We start from the raw sequence: 22386 nt of genomic DNA on the forward strand, positions 1-22386 counted from the left end.
TCGTCCTTTAAAGATCAGATTAGTCAAGGAGCAAATAATTTTCAGGCAGGTGTTGCGGTTGGGCAGAGGGACAGGAGGAAGGATCCTTTGCCACACTAGAGCAGTGTTTCTCAACCTTGGCAACTCTAAGATGTGTGGACTTCAACTCCAGGAATTCCACACATCTTAGGAGTTGCCAAGGTTGAGGAACACTGCTCTAGAGCAGGAAGGTTAGGGAATGTTTATTCTTATTCTGGTCCAGTGCCACAGGTCCATTTCATCCTTGTGGTAATGCAACCATTACCATCCCCCCCCCCACCCAACTGCAGTGCTCCCATTTCTGAGAGAAGTGGGGCAGCCGTGGATGGCGGGACTGACTGGTCCCCTCACTATCTGTTCCCCTTCAGATACTGACTTGTATTTGAGAATCTAGGTCTGGTGCGTATATCTGAGAAGAGGTTTTGAGCGTACAGACAGCTGGAAAATTGCATGTCAACACCCATAGTGCAGGTCGCTGGTAGTCCGAGCGGACCTGTTCTATTTGAACCTTTGTATCACTGTCTCCCGTGGTTTCTGCATTTGAATAAAGCAATTGAGATATGCTCTGGGAATTCAGCTATTCTTCCCAGACCGATGTCTGTCTTTTCATGCCACATCTGTTTATAAAGTCCGCATAAAGTGAGGACTGTAGGCAAGGCTGCCCACACCACCTTGAAACTAATGACAACGAGGCTTTGCCTAATCCCATTATGGGGCCTGGTATCATTAGATGCAAGCCACACTATTTAGCTTCCCTTGATAACTTGATGAAAGAGAGGCTGGTGAAAGGGCTCCCTGATGCAGAAATGCTTCTGCTGTAATGGAGCATGTTTGGAAACATTATAATCCGCTTAACAGTGGCATTTTGGTAGCCCAGTGATGTGCTTTTCATAGCAGAGTGTAAATGACAAAAGAAGTGTGGGGTGGAGCATGAACACTTTTTTTAAATGAAAGAGCAAGGGAAAAAAAAAAGATTGGTGTGTGTTCTTCAACTTCATCCACTGATATCTGCCCCCGTTCCTTAAACCACATCTTTATGAATCTTCTCTTTGCTGTGAGCTCCCCCATCTGGCACCAGTTTTTTTACTTCTCTTGAAAATCTAATGAAGGAAATAAGGGTTTTTCTAGCCAGCACATATGATCTTTCCTGCCACCCTTCTAGAAATGCAGCTGACACCTGTGCATCCAGCTTGGGTATAATAAATAGAAACATAAGCTTTGACAAAGTCTTTGAGGCCATGGAGTCTAATCTCTTGCTTGGTGCAGGAAACAAATTAAGGTATCTCCTACAGGTGGCTGTCTAGGCTCTGGTTAAACACAGCCATTGAAAGAGACTCTACCACCACTCTGAAAATTGTCAATGCTCTTACCATTAAGAAGTTCTTCCTAATATTACACTCTCAGATCTGCCCCCTTGTAACTTAAAATCCTTAATTTGGGTCCTGCACTCTGGAATGATGGAGGACAAGTCTTCCTTCATGGTGGCATCCTTACCGATACTTGAAGAGTGTTACCATATTCCTTCTGCCTTACCTCTTCTCCAACCTAAACATTTCCAATTCCATCCCTCTCAGTACACGTAGCTTAATTTTTTCAGTTTCAGAACTGGACACAGTATTCAAGCTGGGGTCTTACCAAAGCAGAATAAAATGGAAGTATTATTTCCCATTATACGGAAGCTGTACTTCTGTTGATGTAGCCTGAAGTGGCATTCTGCCCTCCCCTTCTTTTTAACAGCATCATGTGGAAGACTTACATTCAGTTTGCAATTGACCATTTTCCCCAGATCTTTTTCACAAGTAATGTTAACAAGCCAAGTCACCCCCATTCCATACCTGCACTTTAACTTACCATATCTGACATGAAGCACTTTGCATTTGTCTCAGTTAAGTTTTTTTTTTTTTTTTGCTATTTTCAGCCTGTTTCTTTAATCTTTTAAAGTTGTTTTGAACTGTATCTCTATTTTCAAGGACATTATCTGTCTCTACCAATTTTATGTCATCTGCAAATGTGTGTGTGTATATGAATTCCAACCCATCTTAGACTTCTTTTTTCATTAATGTTTTCTGTTACAGAATCCTAATTATCTGTGTTCTGAGTTAATTAAAATTGACTTTTTTAAAAAATCCACAATATAAAAGCTTAAAATTAAAGGATAGGTAGAAAATTGTTCTTTTAAGAGCTGTGATTTTGTTTACCTGTGATGGTCTTTGTGGATCGGAAGATCCATGGTTCAGTAGCTGTGCAGGGTTAATTTGTGACTTTACAAGATTACTCACTTTCTAAAAATAGATTTCTTATGTTGCACATGCTACTTTTTTAAACATTTGAATATCTAAGTACGTGTAGATAAATGTTTGACTTCTTTATCAGATTTATTGTATCTCATTCTGAGAATTGCAGGGTAGCAGATGTTGATTTTGCATTTCATTTTAATGGCAACCCTGTAAGAGATGGAGAGAAAAGATGATTTTCATCATCTTTTGAGCAGGAATTTAAAGTGAAACATGTTGTCGCCATTGTTGTTGTCCAGGGTAGCATAGGCTACTAAGAAGGTATACCCCCTGGCTCCCAGGAAGGACTGACTGGGCTGTCAGACAGCATATCAATTTCGTCAGTAAATAGTTAAATAAGGGCAAATGTGTCAGCCAGAAAAAAGCAAACAAAAACAGTTGCATAAAATTTGTTTTTTTCTTATGGCCAGAAAGAAAATAAGTCTCAGGAACGGTTCTCTCTGCTGGCCAGAGGAAAAGGAGTTGGGTAGCTCCCTTGGAATCGGAGGAGTGGCATCCAAAAGATACTTGCAGATATAAATTCAGGGCTTCTGCTGGCTGGGGAATTCTGGGAGTTGAAGTCCACCCATCTTAAAGTTGCCAAGGTTTGAAAAACATTGGTTTAGATGGCTTAAAAATGATGGAGAACAGATTAAATGTGATGATGCTATGGCAGATTAATTGTACCACTTCCTTCAAAAAAAAAAAAAAAGATCCAGGTATTTTGGAAGGCCTTGGATCATACAATCAAGCAATTGGCCTTGGTGCCCATGGGCAGAAAAGTGGGATATAAATTGCATAAATAAATAAATACATAAAAACACACATTTTCTGAAAATTTCTTATGAAGTGATGGAATGGCCTACATGCTGGAGTTGCCAGGGCTCCATCTTTGGGGGTCTTCAAGCAAACGTTGATGGGGTGTCTGCTGGGATTGGGTGAGGATTCTTGCCCTGGGCGGTGAGTTCATAGCATCATAGGGCTGGAAGAGACCTTTCCAGCCCTCTGAGGAAAAGAGCTGCGTATGTTCAGCTTGGAGAAAAGAGGTAATTGATAGTGTTTTATCTAGATGATGGAACAAATTTGTTTTCTGTTATTCCAGAAGATTCAGAAGGATGAGTTCAAGCTACAAGAAAAAATATTTTGATGAAAAAAAGCCAGAAGTACTTCCTGTTGGGGGAAGTTGCTTGGATAGCAGCTCCTCGTTACAAGTCAGTAAGCAAAAGCTTGAAGGAGTTGGCTTATTTTCTCAGAGTTGCTGCAACAGCAGATGACCTGCATTAGCAGTAGTTTGGATTTTATTTGACTTATCCCTGCCTCATTGTTTTATACTACTGCCAGGAGGAGGGGGAAGAAATGACTCTTCAACTGTCCCACTGGCCTATTTGCAAGAGGTTGGTTTTCTGCTATGGGAAAGCAGCCATTCAAAGCAGACCTACTGAAAGAGAGGCCATGTGATGTAGCAGTTAAACCAGTGGACCAGGGTAGGGAGATCCAAGTTCAGGCCCATTCCCAATCATGGAACCTCACTGTGGGCCTTTGGCCCAGTGACTAAACTCTACCTCAGCCGAAAGGGAAACATGGCTGGGGAAGCGCTACGTACAGCGCCTTGAGCTCTTGAAGGAAAGATGGATATAAACATATAAATAAATAAACTGTTGGTGCCTCCCAGCAAATTTAAATAGGGTTGCCAGAAGGCAGATAGTAGCAGCAAATCGTTCTCATCTTTGTCCCTCATGGCAATTTACTCGATGTTCTTTTCTAATTCCTGTTCTAAAGGCAATTAGAAAACAGCAAGTTTAACCCTGACTCTGGTTCTAGGCCTGACCTGTGAAAATTGCCAACCTGTCACCTGAGAGCTTCAAGTTGCTAAATATCTCATTTAGAAGGTTTATACCACAGAAAGTCAACCTGGTGCCCTCCTGCTGTATTAGGATCCAGTTCCCAGAAGTCCCAGCTCTACTGTTCTTGACCTATGATATATCTTGGGCAACATTAGGGCATCATTCTTCTGACTGTCAACATGTGATCTTTTCTCTCCTTCCCTTTCTCTCTCAAAGCACATACAATTTTTAGTATTAGTTATGTAGAAGATCAGATTTCCCATGAATCACTGTATGGCATCAAGTCCCATTCAGTTGAGCTTTACAATATAGTAAATATGCAACGTTTTTGCTGTTTAGAATGTTTGGGGTAGAGAAATATCATGCTGACTGCCCTGGGAGACTATCAAGTTTTAAAAGTGAAGGCTATTCATCTTGATATTTCTGTTAGACATGAAGCGACCTTGGTTGTTGGATAGTTCCATTTTCTGTTTAAGGAAGAGTTTGGGTACATTTGCATTCTCCTGTTTCTTTCTGATACATAGAAGACATTTTAGATTTTGGGTGCAGTAGTGGGACTTGGATGCCTCTTTGCATGTCTATGGAGGAACAAGCTCTGTGCTTCAGGACAATGTCTCTATGGCAGGTGGCCACTTACTATATCAACAGGGAGACCAACAGGGTCCCTCCCCGCCTGGTTCTGACAGACCAGACAGATTCTGACTTGGCTCTTCATTCAGAGCAATTTCTTGCTTGGGCACAGACTGAAAGGTACTTGGAATGCCCCTCCTTGTCAGGCTACCTATTTTGTCTTGATGGTCCCTGCTCTGATCCTATATAGAATGTTGGCTTGCGTTATCCAAACCCTTGTGTGTACAGGTATCTTCTGAAGTGTTCCCTTTTTTTTTGTTTTGTTTTGTTTTCACCATCCATATTCTTTATATTAAGCTTTGGGATCACAAAGGGGTAGCAACCATGAAGGATATGAGCCAATAGATTAGAAAATCCTTAGTATACAGTATTTCATTTTTCAAAGACCCTTCTTCCTCTGAATGAGGACGTTCTATTTAAGCTATTACCTTCTTGAAAGGATTTCAACCCACTGTTGGGGGTTGCTTACAGTTAGCTCTTTGCCAAACTTTTGTGCATTTCAGTTCCCCCAAATTCAGCTGCCAATTCAGACATCCCAAAGGTTTTTTTTAAATTAGTTTTTGGATTCTTGATGATAACTGATGAGCCTCATCGCCAGGTAACAGAAATCCGTTTGAATCAGATTTATAGGTGCTCTGCTTTTATCTATCAAGATGCCATCTATTGCTTGCAAAAGACAGTATATTTACTAAGCTCCTGCTTGAAGAAGAGGATTTTATTATCTCTTGAAAATAAAATATCAATAGTACACTCGAGGTGTAAAAAGAACAGTTATGAAAATAAATTGGAGCGGGGTAAAGGGTGGATTCTCCTGCCAACCTAGCAGTTCGAAAACATGCCAATGTGAGTAGATTAATAGGCACTGCTTCAGCGGGCAGGTAACGGCGTTCTGTTTAGTCATGCCGGCCACATGACCACGGAAGTGTCTTCGGACAAACGCCGGCTCTTCGGCTTTGAAACGGAGATGAGCACCGCCCCCTAGAGTCGGACACGACTGGACTTCATGTCAAGGGAAACCTTTACCTTTACCTTAACGGGTGGATTGCAAAGCAGGGAATGGAATGATATCCAAGGAGAGTTCATTGCAGGAACTTAAGTTCAGTTAACTACATGGAGGTGTCCATAAAGTCATCTGTACTGTACTGTCTAAGGAGACTTTTCAAGTTCTCAGCAAAAGAGCTATTGTTCCAGCACCTGGCTGTGATTGACTGGGACTCTAAGAAAGTTGGATGAGCAAAGTCCTCCCATAACTCTTACTTGCCACAGACCTTTAACTTAAAGGGATTATGGTGCTATCTGAAGGTCCTGCATTACTAGGAGACTGTGGTGTGATAGAAGAGCTGCTCTCAAGAGCTACGTTCTTAGGCTGGGCACAAAAGCAGATTTGAGATCTGTGGGAGTGACTTGGGATACATATTAAATCTGTCTGAATCTTGTGCAGGGCCTTGTTGGGCTCTTGACTCAGGGGCATGACAAGGACAAGCCGAGAGGAGGAGAATTCCATGGCGCTTCCTTCCCCTCTTCCTTGCTGGAGGAATATTATACATTTTTTTCAAGTGCCTGATTAAACTTGACATTTGAAAATAGAACTTTGTGCAGAAATGAGTACTGCACTTCTGAGTATTTTAATTAAGATGTTTAATTCCCATCAAACCTTGATAGTTCTCTTCCTTTCTCTCCCCCATTCCAGGTTTAAGGGTGATTCGTCGTCAACTTCTGAAATTTCCGAAACCTGTACTTAACCTTTAATCGTCATTCCATTTACATAGGAGTCTGAGTCTGATTAACAACTTTTTAAAGTTCAGGAGCTTGGAGTAAATGCAACTAGGCTCCCTTTTTTTGGAATCTGTTATTAAGCAGTGGCATTTAATGAAGACTAAGGGCAGATAATGTTACCATCTTGGCTCTTGTGAGATGTCTTAAGCAATTAGTTGGAAAGATGAAGAACATGAAATATACTTATTATCGAAGAGTTAACATTCTTGGTATTTCAGCATTATGTTGCCTTCTTCTCTGCTGCTTCACTGTGGTGGGTTGTATCCTTTGGTTGAGCACATTGCAACAAGTTTTGTTCAAAACATTGAACGTCATGGGAATCTTCCATTCAGCATAATGTCTGCATAAGGATAGGAAGTTAGATCCTTGGAGAGACAAACACTCCAAGCCTCACCCCCTTCCCCAGAGTGTTGATTGGTTTCCTGAGCAAATCCTTTCTGTGCTGGGGGGCTTTTTATACGAGTATGGCCATCGTATGCATATATGCAGTGAGCATATGATGGAAGGCACAGTGAAGATCCTTGTTTCACCTCTCCGGCTGCCCTTTGAGAGAGCATCATCCAGCCAGTGGTTCTGATCCTGTGCTCCAGGAACCACTAGTGGTGCTGAGCGGTGGCAGGGGGTCTCAGGTGTTGGGCCTCAGATAAAATGAAAATTTAAACAACTCTTGCAAAATTCTGAGCAATTGGGCCACCTTATAATATCTGAGCCACTTATATATTTGAAATTATTTTTTATTTAATTTTGGGATTCCACCAACACCATTGAGGGACACGAATACCATAGTGCTACAGATGTGATGCTTATGGGGATGGTTCTTGAATGTTTTCATGTTAAGAAAAATCATGAGCACTGTTATAAGAAAGTCAAGTATTGTAGTTACATGATTAAGCTCCATAACAGCACTAGATTCCCATAAAGTCTTGTTAGCCAGGTTTATTGCAAAAAAAGAGCATGAGAAAAAGGATCAGAACTTTCCCACCCTAATTTGCCTATATGTAGGTTTCTCATTTGAAGGTACATTACTTGCTGGAATTCTTGTCCTTTTATTCTCATTCCTTGTTCCTTTAATGTTCTTTTTAATAAATCTTACTAATCAAACCCCCAAGATACTTGTTCTTAGGATTATCTGCATCCACTCCAGACTTCTGCCAGTCAAGCCTGAAAGACATACGAATGTTATCTTTCACTTCTGTCAAGAAGGTGCCTACATTTGGCAATCTGCAGATTTGGTAAAATTTAATTAATTTAAAAGCCTGACACTTAGAGTAAACTTCTAAAATTAATGAAGAAACCGATGGTCTGCATAGTTACTGACAGTATATCTGTACTTTTAGTTTAGAGATGGGGATGTTACTAGATCTGGCACTAGGCACAATCACGTTAGGCTTGTATTGTTCTGCTTACGATTTAATAAAATGGTTAAAAGACTAAAGAAAGCTGAAAGGGGAATTTGTAGATCCTACATCTGTAGGACTTAACATGTACATTTGCCTTATCTGCACACCTTGGAGAAAGATCAAAAAGACTTTCGGGCTGAAATACTCCGATGGCCAACAAGTTGTTCCTACCTTTCTTAAAGTATTTTAGTGGAAGTATTTTTACTGGAAGTGGTCTGATGTTGCAGGTAATGATGGGGGGGTTTAGTGTAGATCCTGCATTTTCCCCCTATGTCAAGTTTATCCAACTGCTGACCTTTTACTGTGTTAGGTAAACAGATTGATGTGGACAGCAGTTGAAAAGTCTAAAGTAAATATCAAAGATATTATCTTTTACCAACCTTTAAAGACCTGCTTGCCCTATTCTGTTTTAGATGTTGGTTAGTTAGTAACTGTTAAAATACTAAATGGAAAATAACACTTTGATACCATCGACCATGCTGTCCTTCTGGACTGGCTATGGGGTTTAGGGGTGGACGGCACTGTATTGTGCTGGGTCCCCTCCTCCCTCTGGGGCTGGATCCAGTCGGTGTTGATCAGGAGCAAAAGATCCTGCCCTCGGCCCTACTATGTGGAGAGCCATAGGTTTTGGTACTCTCTCTGCTCCTATTTAACATCTACACGAAGCCACTGGGTGAGGTCATCCGTCACCACAGGGTGAGGTGTAATCGGGATGCTGATGATACTCAGTTGTGCATCTCATCCCTGCTGTATTAAGTGATGCTGTGACTGCCCTTTCCTGGTGTTTGGAGGCTATGGGGGGTTGGATGGGGAACAACAGGCTTCAGCTGAACCCTGGCAAGATTGAATGGCTTTGGGTTTTGGGGCTTTTGGGTTCTGGGGACTTACCCTCTTAGGAGCTGGGTGGGGTTGCACTGCCTGAGACAGACCCTGTGCGCAATCTGGAGGTCCTTCTGAACTCACAACTCCTGCTCAAGGAGCAGGTAGCAGTTGTGGCCGGAAGAGCCTTTGCACAGCTTGGTGTTGTGCGCCAGTTGTGCCCATTCCTGGACCAGGAGACTTTACTCTCAGTCCCTCATGCCTTGGTCACTCCCCAAATGGAGTACTGTAACACACTGTACAGGGGGCTGCCCTTGAAGAGCATTTGGAAGCTTCAGCTGGTGCAAAATGCAGCTGTGCAGGCAGATATGTGCACTCCAAGATCAGCACATCTTGCACCTCTGCTCTGTGGGCAGCACTGGTTGCTAGCTTGCTTCTGGGTTCAATTCAAGGGGCTGGTGATACCCTATAAAGCCCTATGTGGCAGGGGGCTGGGTTATTTGAGGGACCGTCTCTCCCCAGTTACATCTATCTGCCCCAGCAGGTCCGGCAGAAGAGGTATGTTACAGGTCCCATCTATTAAGGAGTGTCATCTGATGGACCCAGGAGGAGAGTCTTTTCTGCTTCAGCCCCCGTCCTTTGGAGCATCATCCCCCTGGTGGTTAGATTGGCCCGACCCTGCTTGCCTTCCGAAAGGCTCTAAGAACGTGGTTGTGCCAACGTGCCTGGAGATCCAGTTATGGTTCAAAGCTTCCAGAAGGCTGTATTCATGACATTCCCTTGCCTGATTTTTCTGTTTCGCAGTCATAATTTTGGTTTTTAACTGGGTTTTTAATTTAATTTAATTTAATTACTGATTTTGGAATTTTGTTTATTGTTTATGCTATTTGGTTGTTCTTTAATTATGTGAGATGGGTGATGGGTGGCTGTACAGATTGAACAAATACATACAAACATACATACTGTTGGAAGAAAATACAGGTTTGTACAATCTGAATCAGCTGATCAGTTAGTAAAATGTGCCAGGATGGGGAATACCAGAACTGGGAGCCTAATACTGGAGTGTTATCTGTGCCAAAGTGGTCACCCACGTGAGATGCTGCCTCACAAAGCTCTCCCTTCCTGAAACCAGGGGGCAATGGCATTTTTCTAAACATTTCCTAAACGGTGAGGTTATTCCATTTCTCTAGCAGTTGTACTATTAAGGTAAATCCCAGATGCAGCAGAATTTTGCAGAGAGAAAGATGTCAGTTTTTGCATTTACAGTCTTATTCCTGCCTCCCACTTTGCAGAACAGAAATGTTTGTAGGTCTATGCTAATCAAGCAATTAGTATTGACAGTGAATACAGCGGGACTGAATATTCCTGCCATTAGCCAAGCACCTCTTTGTTACATTTTTGTTAGTCTGCTGAAAAATATTACTTTGTCCTTGCATGATAATAGGCTCTGAATAGTGCATTACAGATGATAGCACTTTAGGATTAGGAAAAAATAATGTAGCTATTAAATTGAATTCTTGGGAAATGTGAATTTAACAGACAATTTGTATGATGTAACTGCGGGCAAGAAACTATCTGTTTCTGCCTATGGGATGGGCGTCCTGGATAGTTGAAAGCTCATTGCTGCAAACAGCCTGAAGTTTTTGGAAGCCTGGATGTTGCTAGACCATATGGCTTAGCAACATCCAGGGGTTGGCTTAACTGGGCAGGATGTGTATGCAGGATTGCTGAATAAATAAATAAATAAATAAATAAATAAACCAGGCTTGTTTTAGAGCAGGGCAGTTTGTAACTATGGCTTAAGTGTGCTGTATGATGTAGGAATGCATGATTTGTTTGTTCAATGTTTCCTGGCCTATTTCGGATTTCTGACCCCCGTCTAAACCTCTAACCAATCTAGAAGTATTGGTTAGAAGGCAAGAGGAGCTAAAAATGGAGGGAAAGGAGGCCAGGATTACTTTGCAAGATGCACTCTGACTTGTCTCTGGCTTTTTAAAGAAGTCATGGCTCATACAAATGTGGATTAGTATGAACACAGCTATTGGGTTGTCACTCAGTGGATGACTTGCTAGAGGGGCACACGATGGAGGTCTCTTGGTTTTCCCAAGCCTTTGAAACTGCAGTGGAGTTGGTGATTTCCTGCTCATCTTCCTTTCTTCTGTTTTATGTGTGACTATAAACTGTCCTGAATTATGTAAAACCTGGGATATTCCATGCTCTAAGGTTTTATTTTTTATTTTATTTTATTATTTTATTTTTTGCAGGGTTTATAAGCTGCTCCAGTCAGAACCAACTCTGAGCACGTACAATTTCCCCTCTGTAAGTTGGGATAAAAACATACAAACATAAACTAAGCATGGCTCTTTTAATTTTTGTTTTAATTCTGATTTCTTCCACCCAAAGTGTCTTATAATAACATAGAAGTAGCAAATAAGTAATACAAAATAAGAAGTAGCGACCCAGAGTCACTGGTTTGAGATGGGTGGCTATATAAATTGAATAAATAAATACATTAATAAAATAATAAAAATAATACAGTGGAGTTTGGGAGTAAAGGAATCGCCAGTTCAAAGAGAGGGTTGACCCATCCTTGCCTTGGAGGCAAGGCACTTGCGGGCCTCTCGACAGAGGGCCTTCCTGGGCATTGCTGTTACAAAAGGAAAGGCCTTGTCCCCATTTCTCTAATTTTGGTCAGTAGGGGTTCTTCTGCAGGGTCAGATAGAAGATGGAGGCTGTGAGGGTGCTTAAGGTACACAGCTCCCCTTTCATTTAGAGTATGGATGGTTTGGGACTTTGAGAATCAGCCAGGTTGGTAATTAGAAGACCACCAATTCATGCACATGAACAAAGGTTTCCCTACTTGCTGTCAAACATATACTGTATATACCCACACCCACCTGCAGTGTCCTTCCTTCCTTCCTTCCTTCCTTCCTTCCTTCCTAGTTTCCCTCTCCTTCCTCCCTCCTTCCCTGTTTTCATCTCTCCTCCCTCCCTCCCTCCCTCCCTCCCTCCCTCCCTCCCTCCTCCCTTCCCTGTTTCCATCTCTCCTTCCTTCCTTCCTTCCTTCCTTCCTTCCTTCCTTCCTTCCTTCCTTCCTTCCTTCCTTCCTTCCTTCCTTCCTTCCTTCCTTTCCTCCCATCTCATCTCTCTCCATCTCCAACTTAAGGATCACTGATGTGAGATGGGTGGCTATACAAATGGAATGAATGAATACATCTCACCCCATTTTTCCATTCTTTCCAGGGATCTATTGCAGGAACCTGACTTCCTGCAACATTATGGGAGTCTGCTGGCTTTCAGGGATCAGATTGCTTTGGTATCTCTCATTCATGGCAGCAAAAAAGCTAGTGCTCCATTTTGTCCCTGCTGGAAGTTCAGCTGGCCAGTGAGAAAATGTCTTGGCAGTGCTGGGCATTTGTGACCCCGGTCTGTAAGAAGTGGCTAAATGGGCTGTTTGTCTAGCTGTAGAAGCTGGCTTTCGTTGTGCTGCATGCCAATCCTCACAACCGTTTTCAGTCCTGCAGTGGGTTTCTGCTTCTATCCTTGGTACCCGATCGTTCTCCACTCTTCAGGGTGATCAGTGGCAAAGGAAAACCCAGGATTGTGGGATGGGGAGGGAGGTGTGTGAGAGAGTGGGAATATTGGGCAATGGGGTTTTTCTGGTTCATAACAGAAGCTGCTGAATTTCTCCCTCCGAAAGAGCTACACAGTCCAGGAAATTAGTTGTCTGCTGTATGTATTATTGTAAATGGCTCCTCTGAAAGAAAGATATAAGAAAATTACAGTGATCTCATTATTGTGATTCATATTTTTTGGAGTGCATTGTGTTTGTGTTTTAATTCTCTATTAGTAACCTGATCGGTCGGCAGGTTCTAGTTCTCGTCAGTAAAACAGTATCAGGTTTTGGCCCTTGGAGATGGACTTTCTCTATAGCCATTCCTGCCAGTATTCTTCCCCAGTGTCCACCCAGCCCCATTTAGGGATCCCTTTACAGCATGGCTTTTCCAGGAGGGTCTGGGCAGGGAGTTTGGTGAGACCTGCATAGATACTGGTATTGGTTATTTTAATCCATTGGCATTATTGTGTTTACTGTGGGTTTTGCTGTTTTCCTTTGCTTTGTTCTAATGTTTCTAACGTGTTGTATGTGGCCTAGAATCACTTCAACAACAGAGGTGGCATAATTGATTAAAGAAATAAATTATTACCCAAAATAAATAAAGTGCTATTCTGTCAGTACTAAACCCTTGCTGGAGAAGCTGGTAGCATCTGATCTATTGAAGTTTATTTTATTTATTTATTTTATGTCAAATTTTACAATAGAAGTAAGATTTAACATTCAATACAAACAATAAATAATCCATTAAATACAGATAGAAATAGAAGATAAAAATATAAAAAATATAAAAGTTGTAGAGTTATCTGTAGGATGTTTATTTTGGAATCCTATATTGAACAAGAGATTGGACTCATTGGTCTAAATGTCCCTTTCTGATTCTGTGACTTTAAGTCAGTTCAAAGCAAATGAAGTCTGATGAGATACTGCAGTTAAAGAGCTGGTTCATAAAGGCTTATGTCAAGTTAAATCAACCAAGTCAAGGTAAAGGCACTCTCATATATAAACAAAGGAGATAAGGCCTTTGAATAGCTGCAGGTGTCTTGACACTCTCTTTTAAGCACGAATAGGCAGTTGTCTCAACAAAGAGTTTATGTAAGTTTGCAAGACTGGCTGTGTAGTTAGTGCTGCCCTCCTCTCTGAAGTGCTAACTGGACTATTTAAAAAGCTCTTGACTGATTTTGTAGGAATGGAAAGAGATGAACTTTCTGCAGGGGATTGGTTGACTTGGAAGATGATATCCAGGAGAACTTGAGTGAAGCCCATTACGCGAAGGAAGCAGTCAGTCAAAGAGTCAATCTCTCAGACTTTTTTTGTACAGAGAACTATGACAACTGAGGGTTCTGGCCAGACAAACTAGCATTCTTTGACTGATAGGACACTACTTCCAGTTAAGTTTGGATCAAAAAGTCAGATGCAATTTTATTGCTATTAATTTAACGCTACTTTAATCTTCTTCCCTGCTGTCAGTTCGAAATACTTGTTTTCTTTAACTGATGGGCAAATTTATGCTATTTCATTGCACTGATGTAGTATCACAGCCAAACATGCTACTTTGAAATCACAGACCTCATATCTTGACTGTCCATCTAATAAATTAAGGCCCTTTTCATGAGAGCTCATTGCATAACCAGTGGGATGGTTTTAAGGTGCCCTGACACACTTATCTTGTGGCTGTGCCAGAACCGTATTCTTCTATTATCCTTGGGTTTAGTTTGCTGTCTTGTCCAGTTTTGTTTGCCCTTAGTGTTTCATGCACCAATTGTTGTATTCAACCTCTGTTGAACAGAAAGTCAGAAGTCCTTGTTATAGATGGATGGGAGGCCGCAAATCTTACAGTCACTCATAAATCTTGTTCTTTATGCATTTGATTAATGTCTAACAAGGATTTTGATGGATGGCTTTGCAATGAATAATTAAACATTGTAGAACCAAATACTCATGGCTTTTCTTCATCCTCAGGCAAATATGTCTAAACTCTTTAGTGAGTAGGAAAAAACGGGTTTGCATAGTTCCAGGCACCCAACCTCTGTCCCCTGCCCATCAAATCCCAGTAGTAATATATGAATTGAATAATTTTTATTTTGCATTATATATAATGATCTATCTATCTATCAGAATTGTATAAATATAGAAGAACTGACATTGGGAAATGGGTGTTTTGGAATAGCCCCTAACTATGCAGATAGAACTCTTAACTCCCCCCCCCCCGCCCCCAAGTATTGAATAAGTAGTAACTATTATTGTCCTGTAAAAGGGATACTCAGAGCAGGGTTTCTCAATCAGGGTTCCACAAGGGGTCACTAGGGGTTCTTGGGAGATCATGGTTTATTTAAAAAGTTATTTAAAATTTGGGCAACTTTACATTAAAGAGGTACGTTTCATTCTTTATTTTTAGTTTAAGAACACTGTTAATGCATCTATACAGGCCTACCCATGAAACAAATACAATGATTTTGTAACTTTTGGCCTCTATTTGAGCCTGAATGTGCAGGGCTTCCCCGAGGCCTGAAAGATATTTCAAGGGTTCCTCCAGGGTCAGAAGGTTGAGGAAGGCTGAGACCTTGCATTAGAATATAATGATAGGAACAGATCAGGGTTGCTTTCCCCATCATGTCATCCCAACCATTTCAGAGATGTTTAAGGGCATTTTGTATTCAGATGCTGGATCCCTATTTGTGAGCGTGCCCAGTTGCAAGCGTCCAGCCTTCTGCTTGAGAACGATCCAGAACTGACCTTTTTATGAATTCTGCTTGCCTCAAGGTAATCTAGAAATCACCAGCTAGTAAAGATTATTGGCATTTTTCTGGAGGAGAAACCAAGGCAGCTTTTACAGTCCTATGTGTCTGTCCAGGTATCTCCTTGTACAGTTCCTGTTTCCTTCCTGGCACTGTTATGATCCCTCCTTAAAACCCCTTAACACAGGAATCTGGCAGAGAGGATGACTCAGAGCTCAGGCAGAGCCACCACCATCCTTTTTTTAGGAGCTGAGGATAAGAAATTGCAAACCTTGCACAGCCAGCCTCATTGCACCAGTTCTTGAAGCAAAAGGGGCAGACTTTGAAAGCCCAAAATTTTCTAGACTGTGCCCTGCTCAGGGGCACAGCTTGCAATGGGTTACTGCTGAAGCCACATGTATATATGCATTTGTCTGAGGTTCTGTTCATGTCCTCCAGGCTCCTGAACCCCATCTTTATGGATTGCTTGCCTGCCTTCCAATCCCTTTTTAATTTATATTTTTATTAGACATCAAATAAAGTATATAAAAAGCTGTAAAGAAGAGAGGAGAAGGGATGAAAAATATTAGATGAATAAACAAGGGATTTAAAAATGTAATGGAGGTGATAGTTTTCTACTATATCATTAGGTAGTTGTAAATGACTGAATATATTACGTTGCTTTAAAAGACTAAAAAATCACTGTTAAGCTCAAAGCTAGCCATGAATATCAAGAAATATGGTCAACATGGTAACAGTCGTAGAGGAGAACTATAAGCTATAATAAATTCAATACATATTACTAAGAATCTGTTCTGATTTGAATGTTCTATAAAATTGAAGTATAGGTTCTAAACATAAATAAACCCACATTTTCAGTGTGGTGGTACAAACCCATAAATGAAGTTGTAGTTTAAGAATGGTTTCCAGTTTGAACTGAATTCTATGTCAGATTTACTTTTAAGGTACAGAGTTTTTCTGGAGATCAAACAGTACTCCAAACTTGGTTAGCCATTCCTCCATGGGGGTGAATCAAACTAAAAAGCATGTAATATTCTTGCAACAATTGTTAGTATATACGAAGCTAATTCAGCATACTTTGAAGTATATGGTTGAGTAAAATTTGATCAGAATATCTCAGACTGAAATGAGAACTCACTTTTTAAGATTTGTTCCATTCTAGTATAAATCATTTTCAAGAATTGTTGAGCTTTACAACATTGCCAGCAAATATGAGAAAAAAAGATCCAACCTGCTCATTACATTTCCAGCAATTTTTAAAAAATGAATTGTCCATTTTAGCAATCAAGACTGAACTAATATAGCAGTGGTAAAACAAATTGCACCAATTTTCTCTAACATCTGGAGTAAATTTAATATTTTTCCAAAGAAATTCCTATTGTTGCATCTCCATTACTGCATTCAAAGTCTGCTTCCATTTAATCATTCTTCTAATCACTCCTTCTAATCCATGGCTGTTAATTCAGATTTGCCTTGCACATTAGTTGGTGCCTGTGTTTGCAGGATTACACTCAACCACAAGTCATGCTTTAGTCTGGTGTATCATGTGAACTCAGCCTGCGTGGCTAGTTGGAGATTTGATGTGTTGTGCAGTTCTATAAAATTGGTGTAACATGGTTGAGTTAATGTCATGTGCCTCATAATGGCATTGTGAAAATGCTCTTGGAACTGAGGAAGTGGACAGGATCCTACGGACAGTAAATGCCACCACATGTCATCTAGACCATGCCCTTCCTGGCTGGTAAAAGCAGCTTGAGAGGTGACATGTGGTTGGGTTCAGGCAAGGTTGAGGACCTGGAGGAGGGGGTGCACCAACACCTCTTTAAACGCAGCCAGGAACACCCTCTCTCCCAAAGATGTCCAGGATCTGCAGCCCAGTCTAGTCGTGTTCCAAGCTACCAGCCTAGCCTGGAATCTCTAGCCAAGTCCAGCCTTGTTTCAAGTCATCAGCCTTGTCCTGAGTCTTCAGCCCAGTGTATCCAGTCCAGCCTGGATTGTCCAATTCAGTCCAGTCCTGCCTCCAGAGCCAAGCCTTGCCTGGTGGTTCCAGTTCGGTCTCGCCTGGCCTCCAGGTACCAGCCTAGTTTAGGTGGTGTTTAAGATCATGGACACTTGCCTCCAGTTCCAGTTCTGCTGCGTGCCCTAGCTTATTCCAATTTCCCAGCTCCGGTCAGCGAATCCTGCCTAGCTGTTTTGCCACAGTCTCCTCCTGCAGCCTTGCCGGTTCTTCCGTTGTTGCCCAGGTGGTCTTGATCGGAACCAGCCTACCACATTGATCACAAGGACTTATTATTTGTAAACAGTTGTATTACTAAAGAGTGTTCTGATAATAACCCTGTCTGCCTGCCTCATAGTCTAAATAGGACACCCTAGACTGGATCTGGCAGCTGGTCTGTTTGCAGACGTTGTGGATTTGGTTTTTGAACTCTGTTAATTATTCTCACGCTGCATTGTCAAATGTACACTTAGTGTAGACTTGTGGTGGAAAGGAGCCTCCTTTCAAAAGCGGAACAATAGGTAGCTAAGATGCAGAGCAAAACAACCACCAGCAGCACTTCTTGTGCCTAAAATGGGTGAAATAGAATCCGCTTTGGGGGCGAAGTTCTGAGATATTTATGGATAGAAATCAGGTTATTGCTATTTAATTGTGTTGCTTTAAAAAAAATATTCCCAGTTTTGTCTGATTAGCAGCTTAATTCTTTTGGCCTGGTTGTTTCATGTTAATTTGTTTAAATAAGATGCTCAGTTTGCTGTTATGTTCCACTTGTTACTGTCAGTGCGCTTCTATTAGGTTAGACAGCTTCCTCACCGGGTGAAATATAATTAGCAGTAATTCCTCCATGTTCTTAGGAGACTGAGGTGTTGCCAGTGCCTTAATGTGCCTTAATCAATAAACACTTCCCCCCCCCCTCCTTTTCTCTTCTTCCCATAATTCACACAGCAAACATGGCCAACCATCAATCAGTAGCTTATTCTGATCCATGGAAAGTGAACCCTTGTAGCTTGGACACAATCTCCATTGCAAACAGCCCAGTTTTATAGGGCTTTAACAGCACCGAAGAGTTCTGGGGATCGTACATAGAGCAACGTTGCATGAGACAGTCTTTCTTTTCTTGTGACCACTTTACAAACAAGGTCCAAGTTTCCATGTGAAGATGGAACAACAGTGAAGCTTATTTAAGCCTGTCCCTCTGAAGGCAGCTGGGTTTTTGTAATATAACCATTAGCCTGGTGCAACTGGCCAGCATTTGCTAGAACACTATTTCTTAAAGTGTGGTCTGAGGACCCCTGGAGATCCCCCAAGACCCTCTCAGAGGTCTGCAAAATCAAAATTATTTGCCAGGTATTGAAGATACTTGCAAAAATTTAAAACCATGTCACTCTTCTCATGATTATTTTCATTTGTCAAAAAAGTAAAGAGTTTTTTCCTGAAAAATATTTTATTTGTGTTAATACCGAGTGGGTTTAATATTGTTATTTTTACATGATTCAATAAATAAATACAAATGTGTCAATTTTAATTTTTAATACAGTAAATATAGATAAATATAAACCCGTACAAGCAAAAGCTCTTTTGGGGTCTTCCATAACATTTTAAAAGTGGGGAGGGGTCCTGAGAGCAAAAAGTTTAAGAAACCCTGTGCTAGAGAACAGGTCGGATCTCTGCAGGCCCAAGAAGTTAGGGATCTCTTTTGGTACACAGCTCAGCGTGGTTGTGTTTTCTGGGGAAACCTTGTAAATTGCCCACAGGTAGTCTCTTCTTCAAGACGATTCAATCCTATAAAAAGCCAGCACTGAGATGATGTTAACTTCTTTAAATGTTCCCTTTTTCTGCAAAACTAGAATGACACCTTCTGCTGGCAGGAATTCACCGTGATAACTTTTAAGCAAAAACGTGCACCTCTTACAGCTCTGCCATATCCCTTGAAGTTAAACTGTGATTGATTTATAAAGCCTTTCAGTGGCTTCTTTAGAGTGATCTTGCTTTTGTTTTTCCTTCTAGATGCTGCTCACAGAGTACCTGGATATGAAAAATACCCGGGCGTCTTCGGAGCCATCAGCTCAGCTCAGCTATGCCAGTTCCGGAAGGGAGTTTGCTGCATTCTTTGCCAAGAAGAAGCCTCAAAGGCCCAAGACCTCTTTGTTCAAGTACGTGCCGCTCTGCCGCTTTCCCCTAGGCTGTGCTTGGCATTGAGAGTACTCAGTCCTGGAATCCTCAATGCTGCCTTCTCCTTGAGAGTAACTCCACTGGAACCTTTGCTCTAGGGGAGTGAAATGTCTGTCTGTCTTCCCTCAGATGGGAAGGTTCCCGGCCTGGGATTTCTAAGGGGCTCAACTGTGGTGAAAAGCCAAATGCAAAAGCATGATGCTTGGAAGGGGAAGAGGGTGAGAAAATATGGCATCTTGGTTATTTCAAGAAGATCACCATAGTCCTTGTCGTGCCCCCTACATTCTTCATAAACAACGTAAACAGGAGAAGGCGGAATGGCTGGGCAAGCCCCTTGCCCCTTCTGGGAGCAGAAAGAGCATACAGGTAGTCCTTGCTTAACGACCATTTGTTTAATGACAGTTCGAAGTTACGACGGCCTCAGAAAAAGTGCTTTATGGCCTGTACTCGCACTTACGACCATCACACCGACCCCACAGTCACGTGATCTTAATTTGGGCACTTGGCAGCTGGCTCACGTTTACAGCCAGTTGCAGCGTCCTGCAGTCATGTGATCATGACTTGCACACTTTTTTGCCAGTTTCCGACAAAAAGGTCAATTGGGGAAGCTGGATTCGCTGAACGACCATGGAGATTCGCTTAACGACCCAGGAGTCGCTTAATGACCACACTGCTTGATAACTAATTTTACGGTCTCTGTTGTGGTTGTTAAGTGAGGACTACCTGTACAGCAAATGATGTTGCTAAGTAAGGAAGGGTTGTTAGAAATCTGAAGATAATATTGTGACAATCTGGCTTCTGTCACCGAAGTCCAGGCAGTCTGTTTTCTTTCAGAATTCTCTGCATCTGTCAACACACAGTCTAGTAGACAGCCTGGGAGCAGATTCACCTTGTACAGAAAGACCTGTGTTACTTGTTGCTCTTCTTTTATTCTATGAAGCTTTGATTTAAGAAAGTTGATTTTGGTTGATCGTTAGCTTTGCTTATTTTATTGCTGTTTTGGAGATGCGCTTAAATCAGTTCTGTGATGTGGTCATCATCTCTTACCCCCAGATGCCTTTCCAATTTCTCTTGCGTAGTTCTGTCTTCTAAATTCTGCAGTTGGAAGGGGCCATTCAGGCCTTTGAGTCCAACCCCCTGCTGAGTGCAGAAATCCAAATTGAAGCATCCCAGATTGATGGCCATTTAAAGGGAAGCCCGCCAACTCTTGGCATCACTGGTCCCACTATCATACTGTTCTTATTGTCATGAAGTTTTTTCTAACATTCAGTAAGAACCTGTCTTCCTGTAACTTAAATCCATTATTCTATGTCCTGCATTTTGGAACAAGAGAGAACAGATACTGATCTTATATGTAACATCCTTTCAGGTATTTGACGATGTGGTCTATCCCCTCTCATTTTTCTTTTCTCAAGGTTAAACATTCCCGGTTCCTTCAGTCTTTCTTGATAGGAGGCAGCCCCTTGATCATCCTTGCTGCCCTTCTCTAAACTTGTCACAGTTTAAACCATTTTAAAATGTTGCATCCAGAACTGCAGAGACTTGAGGTGAGATCTGACTAACATAGAATAAAATCACTATTTCCACTGATTTGGAATTATTCTTCTACTGATTTACCCCACCCCCTTTTTTTTTTTTGGCAGCCAGTCAGGTTGCTGGTGAATTAAACTTTTTGATACATTACAGAAAAGCCAAATGACACATCTGTTTAAATTTACTAAATGCCTGACAGCTAGGATTTATGCATTATGTAGAATAAAACCCAATAAAAAACTACAAGCAGTGTTGATAAAAATCTCAATACACTCCAGGACAATACCATAAAATAGACCCTAGATTATAAATGGTAAAATATGCCAAGGAGAACCAACAGTCAAAGCAACTGCAAAGTCACAGGTTGTAAAAAAGCCCAAAGAACAGAAAGAGTTTTGTGTATCTGCATGAAGGTATGTGTGGTAGAACAACCTAGAAAGTTGCTGATAAGCCTAGCTTCCTGTTACCACCAAAACAATGTGTGAAGTGATTGAATCTGTTTCGCAAAGAAAACAAGTATTAAGGAAATGTGTTTTTTATGGAAATATCAAGCTAATTGTCCTGGTGGGAACGTGGTCTGGAATTTTGATTATGGATTAATGTTTGGTGTTACAATCTATTTTCTGGAAAGAAACCCTGGCTATGTTTACACATGATTCTCAGCTATGGTTTGCCTTAATTACTATTGCTGAACAAGCAGGAAACAAGTCAGAATCAGTCATGCTGATGAGCAAAGTAAACCTGGTTTGTTCTGATTTTAAGCTTGCCTGGCATTTCTCTGAATGTGACATAGGACAAGTCAGGAAACCGGAAACAAATTATGGGATCTGATTCTTGCATCACTTGGTATCCCATACCACAGCTATACTGAATATGTTAAGTGTGGTTTTAAGCCATAATTTACCTACCAACAGAAGCCATATTTATACTGACCACAGGCATCCACAGGGGGATGATGCTTTGGGCTTTGTGGGGTTCACCATATTGCTCTTTTCCCTTCCTTTCCCTTCTTCATCCATTTACTTCCCTTCCCTTCCCTTCCCTTCCCTTCCCTTCCCTTCCCTTCCTTTCCTTTGTCATTAAGAATTGGGTGGCATACAAGTTTAATAAATTATTATTATCATAATTATATAAATTACACTATTTAAGTACTTAGTTGCTCCTGTGATGCCATGGCACATTTCTTTTGACTTCATTCTGGCTAGCTGTGGATTAGTATGTTAGTGATCCTCTTTGCAGATCCTGCTAAATCAAAACCATTGTATGAACCCCGTTGCTCTGAGGTTGTAGATGGACCATGAGTTTACACATGATGTAGGATGCCACATAGCTTGTCACTTTTCACTCACCCCCAGAGGACTGGCTTCAGAGATTGGGAAGATCTTTCTGAGATTCCCTCTGGGATTCTTTCGAAGATGTGATTTGTGGTAATCCTGCTTTATCTATGCTGCTCCTACCCTCTGCCGCTTGGCACGTTAACACATGCGTGCCTTCTCTCATCCACTTGTTTCTTTCTGATGAAAAAAGGGATGTTATTTCTTAATAAGAACAGCCAGTCCCTCACTGCTCATTCC

At 41.4% G+C, this 22386-nt stretch overlaps 1 protein-coding gene across 1 annotated transcript in view; it reads left to right on the top strand.

Annotated features, from left to right (window-relative positions):
• EXOC4 (exocyst complex component 4) overlaps window positions 1-22386 on the top strand; it is a 387317-nt gene that overhangs the window by 115271 nt on the left and 249660 nt on the right. Inside the window, exon 8 of the mRNA XM_063308928.1 lies at window positions 19115-19260. Coding sequence (XP_063164998.1) covers window positions 19115-19260 — 146 coding nt within the window. The remainder of the gene's footprint in view (window positions 1-19114; window positions 19261-22386) is intronic.

Source organism: Candoia aspera, chromosome 7, assembly GCF_035149785.1.
Source record: "Candoia aspera isolate rCanAsp1 chromosome 7, rCanAsp1.hap2, whole genome shotgun sequence".
NCBI lineage: Eukaryota > Metazoa > Chordata > Lepidosauria > Squamata > Boidae > Candoia > Candoia aspera.